General features: G+C 40.5%; 1 protein-coding gene across 4 annotated transcripts in view; it reads right to left on the bottom strand.

Moving 5' to 3' along the window:
- LOC122809252 (myosin-10-like) overlaps positions 1 to 14,773 on the bottom strand; it is a 3,714,157-nt gene that overhangs the window by 2,068,467 nt on the left and 1,630,917 nt on the right. For all 4 annotated transcript variants that reach the window (XM_044080584.1, XM_044080595.1, XM_044080606.1 and 1 more), the window contains one exon: positions 14,387 to 14,505. In XM_044080584.1, coding sequence (XP_043936519.1) covers positions 14,387 to 14,505 — 119 coding nt within the window. The remainder of the gene's footprint in view (positions 1 to 14,386; positions 14,506 to 14,773) is intronic.

Here is a 14,773-nt window from a genome sequence, read left to right as displayed (position 1 = left end):
CCCTGGAGAGGGAATCAGGGCAAAGTAGTTGCTGCACTTACTGTTTAGGGGAGAGGCAAACAGGTTGCAGCAAGGCTGGCCCCACTGATGGAAAATCTCTTCAGTCACTTTTTGTATTGAGAGATCACTCACGAGGGTCGAGAATACATCTGCTCAGTCTGTCTGCTATAATACTGGAACTCCCTGGAATTTGCGTTAGTATCAGAAAGTGGTTGGAAGAGATTGCCTACTGCCACACTCTGTGTGCTTCTCAACAAAGGAGGTAAGATTTGGTTCCTCCCTGTATGTTGATGTACCAAACTACTGACATATTGCCTGTTTGAATCACAATTATACCTGGAGGTAGAGCAGTTTGAAAGGCTTGCAATGCTAAAAACACAGCTCTTAGCTTCAGAACACTGACATGCAACTTGGCTTCTGTAGGGGACCAAATGCCTTGGACAGTCTTGCCCAGAAAATGCCCCCCCACCCCATCTGGGAGGCATCCGTGGTCACTGTGGCCTTGGGTTTTAGAAGGATGAAGAGGTGGCCCAGGACAATTTCTTTGGAGTGAAACCACCAAGCTAGATCCTTCCTGCAATGATTGATTAGAATCTGGTGCAACATAGGTTGGTATAGTATAGACCACTGACATGCTAGCAGCCACTGTGGAATTCTCATGTGGTATCTCAAGGGGGGACTAGAGTTATCACTGCCACAGAACCTAGGGCCTGTAAAGCTGAATGGGTACCTTCTTGCTGTGAATTATTTTCTGAACCCAGTGTTATGATTTTTTGAATTCTCAGTGGGGGAAGGGATGCTACAGTTGTTGTCATACTCAGCATAGCCCCTATAAATTCTAAACTCTTTGCCGGAGTCAGCTGAGATTTTTCATCATTCACAGTTATTAAGTATTTTCATGTAAAAAGTTAAGTAGAGCTTCCAAGCCACACTCAATAGGCATCATTGTAAACAGGGACTTAATATCAAGGGTGACAAACAAACTCATACCCTTTATGGGTATCATGCCAATTATACAGTTGCTGTAAGAACTCTTTGGTATCTCTGATATAACTTTTCACTTTACACAAATATTTGCTCAAAACAAACTGAAGATAAATAGAGATGGGCTCAGTAGCCCATCCATCACCAGATACAATAGATTTCATAGGTGGATGATTAAGATTCTTGTGTATCTTACGTAGACCATAAAGAGTCAGGGTAACTGGATAAGGGACTGTAAAATAATTGAACAATTCTACATTAATGTCGTTGTTAATCTGTAGCTCATATATGACAACATTTACCTTACTTATTTATCCAGATACGTCAGCTTTACTTATTTCAACAAAGGTATTGGTATCACTTAAGAATTCGAGCATATATGTATAGTAGATAATTTTATCTAATATAACAATGGCATTCCCCCTTGTCTGCCTGCTTTATAACAATATCGGTAGTCCCCTCTAGTTTCTTTAAGGCTTTACTCTCAGAAAGAGACAAATTATATTTCTTCTTCTCTTTCTGAGCATAATATTGCCATACATCTCTTTCGCATATATCATTAAACGCAGTTAAAATTGGGCAATTTATTGGGACAAATAAACTAGTCTTTCTACACACCTGTGGTCCACTGAATAAAGAGTCCCTGAAGATAAGTTTCAAACTAATACTCTAATAAACATTCTTAAATCTGTTAGTGCATCAACGACATTGCCAGTATTAGAGAAGTACATTAATGACATTGCCAGTATTAGATGGTATAAACCTCAGTGCTTTCTACAATAGAGTTAAATCATGTTCTGTTAGCACTAAACTGGATAAATTCACAACAAAGTTTTCATTCAGTCTCGCAGAGTGTTCTGCTTCTGGTTTGTGGCTCTCTGCTTCTCCATCTTTTCCTTTTCCTTCTCTCATTTGCATTCTGCCTCTTGACAAGTCCCTGTTCTGGTCTCTACAACTTCAGGAAGTTTTATTGGAATACAGTTGTTCCCTTCCGAAAAACCTCATTCATGTGGGAAATACCACTCACAGTCCCTGCACAGGTTGTCTCAGCTTGTTTTTCCATACTTTCTGTCTTGACTGCCAACTCTAAGCTGATATTTCATTGTATTACAATGACCACAGAGATATTATATTAAGTTCATTTAATGAAAACTCATTGAGAGGGGTCTATATTACATTCTCGAAAGCCGACAATGTTAAATCTGACATTGTCGACGCGAGAATAGCAAAACTGCAGAACAACGAACAAGTAAACGGAAATCTCCGTAAGGGGAGATTTCCATTTCCTTCAATGCAGTGCAGTCTCGGAGTTGGTATATTTAAGTAGTGGGGGGTGTGGGGGGTGCAGGGGGGCTTGCACCCTTGCCTACACTGTTTAGTTTTTTTTTTGTTGTTTTTATTTTTTTTTTCTGAACATTCAATGTTTTAACAGTTCGATCACTAAAGGTCGACCTTTAGTGATTCGAACTGTTAAATATTCAATGTTTTAATATATACTCCATTGAGAGAGTCAATTGGCTTGCTGGTTTTATTTTCAAAAGCACCCCCCCCCCCATTCCTAGTGGCCATTGTTCTCTGTTTTGTTCCTTTGGCCAAGAGAAGATGTGGCTGTTTTTTTAATCACTAAAATCTCTAAGTAGTTTATGCTTTTTCACAGCAACCAGTTTTCTTTCAAACTCTGTCAATCTCTCAAGCATTCTATTGTACAATGCTGCATTCTTGTGAAACAAGGGTACCTCTATTAGCTCGTTCTAGAGCTGTATGATCTCTCTTTACATTTCACATTCAGTCTGATAGAAAAACTCACTCATTAACTTCATATAGTTAGTCTGCACTCAGCTTCAGATTAAGTTCTTGCCATTTTCTAAGTAGATTAGGGTATGTATTCTATTTTAAAATAATAGACTTTAAACAAAAGAGTAACAGGGGTGATGATTTGAATAATTTAGAGGTATGTGAGTGTGAATGGATAACTCGACTAAAGGCAGATCATTCACCAGGCTTAAAAATAGCAGTAAGTGTGAAACCAATTTTAAAAAAGAAACAAATTGTTTTAAAATGAATAGTTGTGTAGTTAGATATTGATATATATATGGTTTTAAGTTTTTGTTTATTGTATATATGGTTTCATTATTTTATTGACTTGGCTGTGTCATGTGATTTGTATTGGGTATTTAAATGGTTGATTTGAAATTGTGATTTACACACTGAAGAACAGCTAGTCCCAAAAGCTTTGTAACTGCAATAAAGTACTTGTGCTACTTATCGCTATATTATTTCACCCAGCGTTTCCAGTACTTGGATTTTTTGTTGTACATTTTTAATTTTACTCTATATTACAAGTCTGATTTACCTCAGTGCTGGTCCAATTTTGGTCTTGTTGGGGTATCAGAAGATGACAGAACCTGTATCTGAGATTCCTAAGGTTTCAATAATCGCTGTCCCAGTGGAAAGATAGGTTGACTAACTGGATGTGAGAAGGTATCTGCTCCAAGGAGGAAGGAGCCAACTAAGTCACTGTAAGAGACAAGGCTTCTCTATTGTCCTGAAGGCTGCCCCCCTCCTCGAATAGGAACAGGAGCCCAGAACCGAGACAGATTGCCTCGGAACTGAGGTCACTCCCCGCTCCAAACAAACAGCCCAAGGGACAGAAAACAGAGCCAAACTGAACCATGCCGATGCTCCAAGGTGCAGGGACGGCTCCAAAACACTTGGGATTGACTCCTACCCACTGGAGCTAATAGGGCATATATGGCCCCGGGAGGTCTCTGGATCTGAAATAACCAAAGAACTCAAAACCAGTTCTGAAGAGACAGAAATCTCCAGAACTGATACATCCAGCACTGGAAGACTCGGACCTGTAAACTACGAAGCTTCCAAGGAGGTCAGAGGAGGAGTAGTTAGAGGAGTGAATGAAGGCTCAGCCCCTTAGCCCATAAGGGTGGAGCTGAAGGGAGTGCTGTGAAACCCCTCACTCACTAAATTTTATTCACCAGTCTCTCCATGTCAAGTTCTTTTAGGCTTTTGGTGGAACGAACTGATGACAGAGAGGGTGATTTTGGTCTCTGAAGAAAGACCTCGGGTAATTCACCCACAAAGGGGTCTATAGATGGAGAGTAACAAGTCCTGGGTAGAATTTCCTTTTGATCCTTATCCACAGTCTGGGCTGAAGAAGCTGGCATCAATGTAGAATCAGAAGGTAAATTTTCTTGAGCCAAAACCATCGGTGTCAAGGGTTTTGACATGTAAATGGTGGTCGGAGCTGGTGATTTTCCCAGTACCGAAATCCTAGAATCAGAATCCTTAGGCTCCGAGGAACTTTTAGGGGTCAAGGATCTATGCTTCTTAGCTGTTGGTGCCAAACGGGAGGATGGCACTGACAAACTCCTATTTTTGCCCTTCTCCAACGAAGATGAAGAAGAAAGGAAGAAATATCCATTTTGCTTTTGTCTACAGGAGATATGGCTTCTCCAAAGGTGGATGGAATGAAGCCTTTCAAAATAATCTTGTTCCTCCTCTCAATGAGAGCCCTATGGCTAATACCATGACAAATACTGCAATCTTCCTGTAAATGCACAGGACCCAAACAATAAACACATAAAAGATGCAAGTCCGATTGAGGTATCTTATGGCCGCACTTCTGGCATTTATTAAAGCCAGAAGGGGCTTTAGACTTCTCAGCCATAATAAAAAGGAAGGCTGGAAGCACAGACACAAGCACACAACACTCACGTAAAACAGAGATACTAAAAAAGTCTCAACCAGGTAAGACAGACGTAAGACAGATTTTTTTTGTATACAGTGACAGAGAAGAAAAATATGGGGAAGAGAGAAAGAACCCATCAACAATGACAGTAAAGGATTACAGGAATATACAGAAGGAAAGCTATCAGCAATAACAGCAGAAAATACACCAGTGTGTACAGAAAGGGATACTAAATAACAGGCAGAGGTACAGCGAAAAGAATAAACACTAAAAGAGAGAAAAAACTTGAAAAATATAAGGAAAAACTATTGCAAAAGCAAAACTAAGTTCAAGAGCTCTGGTCAACGCGTGTGTCTGGAAAAATGGCAAGCAAGATCTGAGACAATAGGAAGACAGACATTATGGGTAGAGGTGAAGCTCAAGAGTTTTTGGTCAGCATGAGTTGTGGTAATGACAGAGTCGATTCCGATGTCGGAACCGAACCCACATGTCAAGGATAAAATGAAAATGACATCAGATTAAATACATAGTAGAAGATTATGCTGTGGTCAAGTCTGCACTTTTAACACTGTCCACAGCTATAGCTGGTTTCCTACCAGTACATTAAAAAACACATTCCACAGAGGAATGTGCTCATTCTGAGAGGATATATCACTTTTGTGATGAAACTGCAATCAGAATGCTACACTGCTCTGAGACATACCCCATACCCCCTTTCAGCAGGCCATATCAATAATCATTCTGCAGTGATCTTATAAATACCTTTTGCTTTCATACTCAGCCTGCTACACCCACCACCCCCACCTTCCGGAAAAAAATGATAGCTCCATTCTGCACACTTGTGATATTTCAATGAGAAAAAACGAGAGACATAATGGCCAAAGTAAAATACTTCACCTTGCTGCTGTTAAACATGTACACTGCCCCCCCCACCCCCCACCACACACACACACACACTCCAACAAGCTATACAATTTTTATTCAGCAATGGTCATATAACTTCCCTGGGCTTTATCATAAGACATGGTTCTGGCTCCTCATCCCTGCCCAGAAAAAAAAAAGACTTTTGTGAATACCTCTGATGTCTGAACTATGAGAAAAAAGTAAGAGAAACAATTACAGTAAAGTATCACAGACTACTGTTCTCGGACGGATATACACAGCGAGACCCCCTCCCCCTCCCAGACAAGTTGTATCAATAACTTTTAGCAAGGCTCATATAACTGCCCCCTGCTTTCACACATGGCCTGCTCTCACAGAACTGGCAGATGTCGCAGTAGTTAGTCACAAGCTGTACTTCCTGTGGTACAGGGTTTGATTCCCTCAGCCTTCTTGTGCCTCCTGTGTCTCCTTGAGCAAGTTATTTAACCAGACAGTGCTCCCAAGTCACCCCTGAAAAGGGACTGTTGAGTCCAGTGGTCTGACTTAGTTAACAAATAGGATTACTATTAACAAGACAGCCACTTTCAATGCACGTATGTTCATAGGTTCATAGGTAGGTACTAGGCTATCTGCCCGAAGGCATTTATAAGCCTAGCTGGAATATGTTGGCTTTCGCTGCCTCCTTAGATTAGTTCCCTGTGCCTGTGTCCAGCAGAGCCATTGAAGTGATCCCTGGGGTAAACTTTCTGTTTCCCATCCACTCGTCAAGGTTTCTCTTGAAGAGAGTTAGCAAGGAGCTCTGCCTAATGTAGATTGGAATCTTGTTCCAGAGCATAGGAAGTCTCTGGGACAGAAATCTATCCCTCCAGCATGTCTTGTTTATTGTTGTGGTGAGGTTTAGATCCCTGGAGCATGTGGCTCGAGGGGATATGGTTTTCTTTAGGTGGAGCATGTCCATCAATTCTGGGCTGGACATGGCCTTGTATGTCAGGCAGAGATCACCTCTGAGTAGGCGGTATGCAACCGAGTACGGCTGGAGTTTCTTCAGTCGAGCTGCATAGGGCATCTGCTTGAGGCCAGTGATCCTCTTGGTGAGGAACTTCTGTGGTCTTTCCAGTTGTTGCAGGTGTCTTGTAAGGTACATCCCAAAGGGGGCACTGTACTCTATGATGGGTCTGATGAGTGATGCGTAGAGGGGCCCAATGACCTCTTTCTATCTGGATGCAAACCCTTTTGTGATTAGGTGGGCCAAATAGAAGGATTTTCTAACCACTCTGGCAATGTGATTATCAAAGGAGAGGTTACTATCTACTTGGGTCCCCAGATCCCTTACTACGTCTTCCGTATTTAGGGGGCTACCACCTATGTGGTAGTTTGTGGGTACTTTGTTTTTTCCAAAGGGGATGACTATGCACTTTTTGGCATTTAGCTTGAGGCCATTGTTTTGACACCAGGTATCTGTCTCAGTGAGACCCTTTTGGAGGATATCTGTGTCAGCCGGAGAGTCAATTATAGCCCCTAGTTTGCAGTAGTCTGTGAACTTGATCAACCACAGTCCTCCTGTGCTTGCCTGTACCTCTGAGAAATATATGCCAAACAGGAGGGGTCCTAGGACTGAGCCCTGGGGAATGCCACTTGTAACCAGGTTAGAGTCAGACCTAGCTCCCGCAACTCTTACCATGTGGGTTGTGTCCATGAGCCAGTTGGCAACCCATCTCGTTACGTAGAGGTTTATGTTCAGGCTGGTGAGCTTGTCTATAATACCTGAGTGGGAAATGGTGTCGAAGGCCTTTGCGAGGTCTAGGTAGGCTGTGTGGACCACCTTTCCCTCGTCTATAGCCTCGGTAACGGGCATGATCTGCCCTTAACAAAGCCGAACTGGGTAGGGTCCAGTGCTTAGAGGTTCTCAATGTCTCTGTTAATGAGAACCATGATGATGCGCTCCATAGCTTTGCAGTCCAAGCTAGTCAGAATTATAGGGCAATATTTCCCGGGGTCCGTTGTAGCTCCACTTTTGTGGAGCGGAATAACCGTTGCTGTGCACCACTCTATGGGCACATAGCCTGTGGAGAGGCTGAGTTTAAACAGTGCGTTTAGGTGAGGGGTTAGTTCATCTTTGAACTTGTGTAGGACGCAGCCTGGGACACCGTCCGGTCCCATTGATGCTGTGTTTTTGGCTTTGGAGAGGGCTGTTTTAACCTGAGTGTCTGTGATTTCAGGGGCATTACATTCTTCTGGTATAGTTATGGGCCCTTTTGGGGGTGAGAGGGGGGTAAAGATTGCTCTGAACCTGTCTGCCAGGATTTCTTGTTAGACTGAATAATAAAACTGTAACCTTGTTCTTTGCCTAAGAATATTCACACCAATTAACACTACTGTTTTCCTTTGAAACTTATGTGTGACTTTAGAATCTATAGTGTCTCTTAAATATAAATTACATAAAGGTGTGTTCATATCAGGTATTCCCTACTGGATTGCTAAATCGTACTTAGGCAATTTGTTACTAAGCATTGTAGTGTACCAATGTCTATTGTAATTACCATTGTAATGTACCAATGTCTATTGTAATTACCATTGTAATGTACCAATGTCTATTGTAATTACCATTGTAATGTACCAATGTCTACTGTAATTACCATTGTAATGTACCAATGTCTATTGTAATTACCATTGTAATGTACCAATGTCTATTGTAATTACCACTGTAATGTACCAGTGTCTATTGTAATTACCATTGTAATGTACCAGTGTCTATTGTAATTACCACTGTAATGTACCAGTGTCTATTGTAATTACCATTGTAATGTACCAATGTCTATTTTAATTACCATTGTAATGTACCAATGTCTATTGTAATTACCACTGTAATGTACCAGTGTCTATTGTAATTACCATTGTAATGTACCAATGTCTATTGTAATTACCATTGTAATGTACTAATGTCTATTTTAATTACCATTGTAATGTACTAATGTCTATTGTAATTACCACTGTAATGTACCAATGTCTATTGTAATTACCATTGTAATGTACCAGTGTCTATTGTAATTACCATTGTAATGTACCAACATCTATTGTTAATTACCACTGTAATGTACCAATGTCTATTGTAATTACCAATGTAATGTACCAATGTCTATTGTAATTGCCACTGTAATGTACCAATGTCTATTGTAATTACCACTGTAATGTACCAGTGTCTACTGTAATTACCATTGTAATGTACCAATGTCTATTTTAATTACCACTGTAATGTACTAATGTCTATTGTAATTACCACTGTAATGTACCAATGTCTATTGTAATTACCACTGTAATGTACCAATGTCTATTGTAATTACCACTGTAACGTACCAGTGTCTACTGTAATTACCATTGTAATGTACCAATGTCTATTGTAATTACCACTGTAATGTACCAATGTCTATTGTAATTACCACTGTAATGTACCAATGTCTATTGTAATTACCACTGTAATGTACCAATGTCTATTGTAATTACCATTGTAATGTACCAGTGTCTATTGTAATTACCATTGTAATGTACCAATGTCTATTGTAATTACCACTGTAATGTACCAATGTCTATTGTAATTACCATTGTAATGTACCAATGTCTATTGTAATTACCATTGTAATGTACCAATGTCTATTGTAATTACCACTGTAATGTACCAATGTCTATTGTAATTACCATTGTAATGTACCAGTGTCTATTGTAATTACCATTGTAATGTACCAGTGTATATTGTAATTACCATTGTAATGTACCAGTGTCTATTGTAATTGCCATTGTAATGTGTCTATTGTAATTACCACTGTAATGTACCAATGTCTATTGTAATTACCATTGTAATGTACCAGTGTCTATTGTAATTACCACCGTAATGTACCAGTGTCTATTGTAATTACCACTGTAATGTACCAGTGTCTATTGTAATTACCATTGTAATGTACCAGTGTCTATTGTAATTACCATTGTAATGTACCAGTGTCTACTGTAATTACCACTGTAATGTACCAATGTCTACTGTAATTACCACTGTAATGTACCAGTGTCTATTGTAATTACCACCGTAATGTACCAGTGTCTATTGTAATTACCACTGTAATGTACCAATGTCTATTGTAATTACCATTGTAATGTTTGTTTTGTTTGTTTGTTTGTTTTTTTTTTTTTGTTGACCGGGAAAGTCCGACTAGGTTCCACAGATCCTGTTTTCAGCGGAGGCCCGGGGAGAAATGCTCCAGAATGTACCAGTGTCTACTGTAATTACCACTGCTCTTGCTTTTTTTGCTGCTTGTGGATCTTTTCTCCCCAGGCTTCCACTGAAAATAGACATATATCCAGCTGGACTAGCCCGGTCAACAAATGTAAAATAAAGAATAAAAAAAAAAATGTTGGCTATATCGGTCCTTTCAGTGTATTTTGTGCCATTCTGCACTAACTCTGAGCAGATCTGAGAATTGCCACTCAGATTCTTGACATAACTAAAGAATGCCTTGTGGTTATCTTTGGAGTCCATGGCAATTTTTCTTTCGAAGCTAGCCTTGGATGATTTTATGAGGGAACGTAGTTTCTTGCTGATACTGATCAGGGATGTCTTCCCTTCTTGGGATTTTACTCTTTTCTGTACTAGTTTCCTCCTTCTATTGTATAGCTTGTTTATGGCAGGGATCCACCAGACTAGTTTCCTTTTCTTGGAGGAGTGAGTCTTGGTTTTGTTTGGGATAGCACGATCCATGTTTTCTTGTAGGTGCCCGTAGAGTGCATTAGTAAAGGATTTTGCAGCTTGGACAGCGTTATCCTTTAGCATGGGGGCTTTGAAACTTCCCACCTTGGTCTTAAGTAACGTGAAGTTTGCTTTTGAAATGTTTTTCAAGGTGATTTCTTTGACCAGTGGTGGTGGCGGAATGTGGATATCCAGAGTGATTAGTTTATGGTCAGATCTAACCAGCAAGGGATTGACTTCCGGTGTGGAACACCGGTCGCCCATGATGACCAAGTCCAATATGTTGTCACCTCTGGTGGGGGTGATGACCAGTTGATCCAGGGCATTTGAGTTTATAAATTCTAGGAAATGTTGGGCAAGGGAGTTTGTACTTGAGTAGTTCTCCCAAGTAATGTTTGGGTAATTGAAACCACCCAATATCAGGGTGTCTGGTAAGACCTTTATGTTTCCCAGTGTTTCCAGGAATGCAGAGTGGTGGTCCTGGGACATGGTGGGTGATCTGTAGCAAGCTATAATTTGAATAGCAGTTTTGCCCGTTGTTAGTTACACATGGATAATCTCTGAAGCATCGTGCTGTGCTACTAACCTGGAGGCATGGGTATCCTTGATGAATACGGATACCCCCTGCCTTTTGTATTTCGGTCCGGGTTTTGTGGCCAAAATGTATAGTATGAGTTGTAGCCTGGTAGTGCTGGGGTGCTCTCTGGAGCCTTAAACCAGGTTTCTGTTACTGCACATATATCGATTTTCTCCATACTGAGGAGTGCCTTGAGTGCGTGCATTTTGAGGTTTAGACTTCTGGCACTGAGTAGCATTACCCTCAGTTTTTTGTTACTTGTGCTATTTACGGCGGTGGGTTTGTCTTTTGAGCCTTGCCTAAAAAAGGCATTATGAGGGTGGGAAGAGCCTTGGCCAGTATTCGAAAGCCTAAGGGTGACAGGTGCAAGCCATCTCTAGTGAAGCAGAGTGGCTTGCTGAGCATGTCATCCCAGGCTGATAGACACTGGATCCCCTTTAAATGACATCAGAAGCTTAGCCAATTGTTGAAATTGATAATTCTTTCTCTATACCGTGGTATCATTCTTGGTGAGGGCAGGATGCTACTCAGGGTCAGGGTCATACGGGCCTGGGTTACGTGATCAGAGAGCTCCTCCATATCTCTTTCCATGTAGTCCAGGGAGGTACGGCTCAGGTCATTCACACCAACATGGACAATGACAGAGTCATATTTGTACTTGTTCTGGAGTGACCTGAGTGCTTGTGTTACTTGGCGGATCCTGGCACCCAACAGGCAGCTAACAGTAACCTTCTCCTTGCACAGCCTAGTGAGTGGGACATCAGTGTGCCTGACTATAGAGTCACCTATTACTAGTGTGTTAGGTATGTCATTTTGCCTTAAGGGCTGTGATTGCATGGCACAATGGTTTTGTGACGTATGTGTTTCATGGTTTGTGTTGGGGGGGTGGAGGTTGCTTGGATGTCTGCTTTGGAGGTCTCTGTTGCTTTTGCAGATTTTTATTTAGAGCCTCCACGTATGTTTTCGTGTATTTATGTGTGTTTTTTGCCAGTGCTGGTTTCAAAGGTCTATATGAGACTGGTGGTGTGATGCAAGTACTTCCCTTCTCCTCTTGACTGCCTGGTCCAGTCTTGGGTTGAGAGAGCTTGGCCTCCAGTTTGGCTGTATCATTGCATCTCTCGCATGTATCTGTGTACATGAGGCAATTATAACATTGCCTCAAAATGCCCAGATTCACAAGTTGGATCGGAGAGTACACCTGAAACTGCCCTTTGGACATACCTGGATAGGTACAGTGAACTGTTTTACTTATTGGATGGAAAGGTCGAATAGAAAGCCTTGTCCTTCACTACAGTATGGTGGGGGGGGGGGGGTCTAGTGCTAAGGTTTATTAGTGTTGCTATGAGTTTTGAGCACGTGCCGGGATGAGAAGTGATTGGTTTGAGTTCTTGTCTAGTTCCAAGAGAAAAACTGAAGAGTAGACTTTGTGGAGACGGGAATAGTTATACCCTAACTACTCGGCGCTGCCCAGCACGCAAAACTGCGCAAATGCGGGTTTTATAGCAGGTAAATGAAAGAGACAGAAATTAGCCCAAAATAGCCAATAAACTACTAATTTCTGGGCTGAAACCACTCCTCCAAGGTTGGATGTCTGATTGTGAAGAAAGTGGAAAACACAGTGCTCTCAATAACGAATTTCAAATTGTTGTTCACAGACATATACACTGCCCCAAGTTAAGCCATATCAAGTAAATGAGCTGTAATTTTACACAGTCTCCCTCCCCACCCCTAAAATACAGCCATCTTCTGTGTGCTCTTCAGACATCAGACTGAAAGAATATGTGCTCACAGAAAAATATTTTGACAAATAACATTACATGCTGTCTCCATGAAGCCAAGCATGTCCTGCTACGACATTAAGAGAATACAGGTGACGTCATTTCCAGGTTATACATTCCCACCTATTTTAAATGGAAAGCTCTGGGGTAATTATTTGGCTAACAAAATTAATGTACCAGTCAAATAATAACTATGATGTGACCTTAATGAGCAGAATGGGTTTTATTTTTTTATTTTAAAACTGGTTCATGCCAATTATTTATATTTTATTTACTGCTCCTGCTTACCAGGGAAGTCTGACTGAGCACAAGACCCATTTTCAGCAGAGGCATGGGGAGAAAAGATCCACAATATTTATTTACACATGTTCATACAGAGAGACGTAATAAAATAAATTAAGCTTTACAAAGAGAAATAATAAAACACACTAAGGTTTATATGGTGTGAAAAATACAAAAATGTATATATACACGGTGAACGTAATATACCTTAAAGCATAACACGGAGAGAAGAGTTAATTGAGTTTACTGATGAGCTGTGCAGAAAAGTTTAGCAGAGTTTAATGTGTTCTTGGCAGATGGAAATACAGGAGAAGGATAATAAACAGGCTGAGAGAGGTGATGGCAGGGCATGGAACCAGGTGATACTGTAACAGAATATAGTCAGGTAGCGGAGTAAAATGAGAAAGCAAAAGCGTAGCAAACAATTTAATTCTTAAGGGAAGTGAGGTGCTATGTATTAAAGGAAAAGTCAGTTCTAAGAGTAGAGTAGGTACATGGGTTAGAACAAGTGGGGAGACAGGAAGAGGGTTATAGTGAGAAGTGGGAGCAGAAGTGTGGAGGTATTAGCTGATACGGAGTGGTAAGAAGGGGACTGAGCAGGTAGAGGGTAGTCTGGGAAAGAGCAGTGGCAAATCTAATTTAAAAAATATACATTAAAAACAAGTTATTTTAGCACCTGTTATTAAGCTCTTTTACTATAGTACCAAAATAACTCAGGAGTCAGGACATATAGTTAAAGGGTTAAGCTTTTACAGCAAAGAATGCAGAAATGTTCCTAAAGCCTTGCAAGGATTGAGATCTGAACTGCATGTACTGCAAGAAACTGGAAGCATGGAGGCAAGCTTGCCCTCCTGACCTGGTGAAGTGATTTAGTGTTGTTGTAGGAGATATGTGCATGCCAAAAGACAGCTCTCAGGAAGCCACTCCCATTATTCACAACGCAGACTGCCACTCAAACTAAGAATAGGAGCATAACACTACACACACTTCATCCACAGAATTACATTCACAATAATAACTAGTACAAAACTTTCTCTCAGTTTCAGGACAGATAAAAGTGGGCAGAAACAGTTCCTTCTGAATCCATTTACATAAAACTTTTGATCATCACTACAAAAAAATGTCAAATACGTAAATGCAAAAATATTTATGTGACTCAAAGAAATTTAGAGGGGCAATCAAGGTGAGGAATTACAGAAAAATGGTGAAGTCAGTACAAATTGCCCAAGCAGTACTTTTTCAAAGAGAGGGTGTAGATGCATGGAAAAGTCATGAGGAAGCTGCATTATTAAAAATTCTACTGAAATTAAAGAATAGACAGGAGAGACAAATCACAGTCAGTTGATGAGGTAACAAAGAACTATAGCTTATCTATTAAGAAAGACAACTAGCAGACCATGTGATCCAAATAGTTTTTACCTACCAAGAAAATCTGAGTTCCTTACCTGTTCTTTGGTCTGGGCCTTCTGTACATAGTCTCGGCCAACTTTGATACGGGGAGTCAATATAGCACGGGAAAACTCTGTGACATTAAGTCCCATCAAGTGACAAAGTTTCTGGGCAGCTGAAGAAAGAGAGAGCAAAGGGAATAGAATTATTTAAAATATAGTTTCCAAGAAAAATCTGTAGCAACAGTATTCAAAGTGACACTGACTACAAGCCCTGAGCTGTTAGACTGCAGAGAGGAAACATGAGGTCTGTACACAATACTGACAGAAACTGCAGAAAACAACCATAAATAAAACAAATGTGAGCATGCATCAAATTACCAGTTGTGGACAAAATGTAATTACCTAGTTTTCAAACTACTTATTGAATTAAACATTCAAAGT

Source organism: Protopterus annectens, chromosome 1.part1 (genome assembly GCF_019279795.1).
Source record: "Protopterus annectens isolate FY-2018-M chromosome 1.part1, PAN1.0, whole genome shotgun sequence".
Classification (NCBI taxonomy): domain Eukaryota; kingdom Metazoa; phylum Chordata; order Ceratodontiformes; family Protopteridae; genus Protopterus; species Protopterus annectens.
Note: the sequence above shows the minus strand (reverse complement) of the source record. Positions and strands in the feature narration are given on the sequence as shown.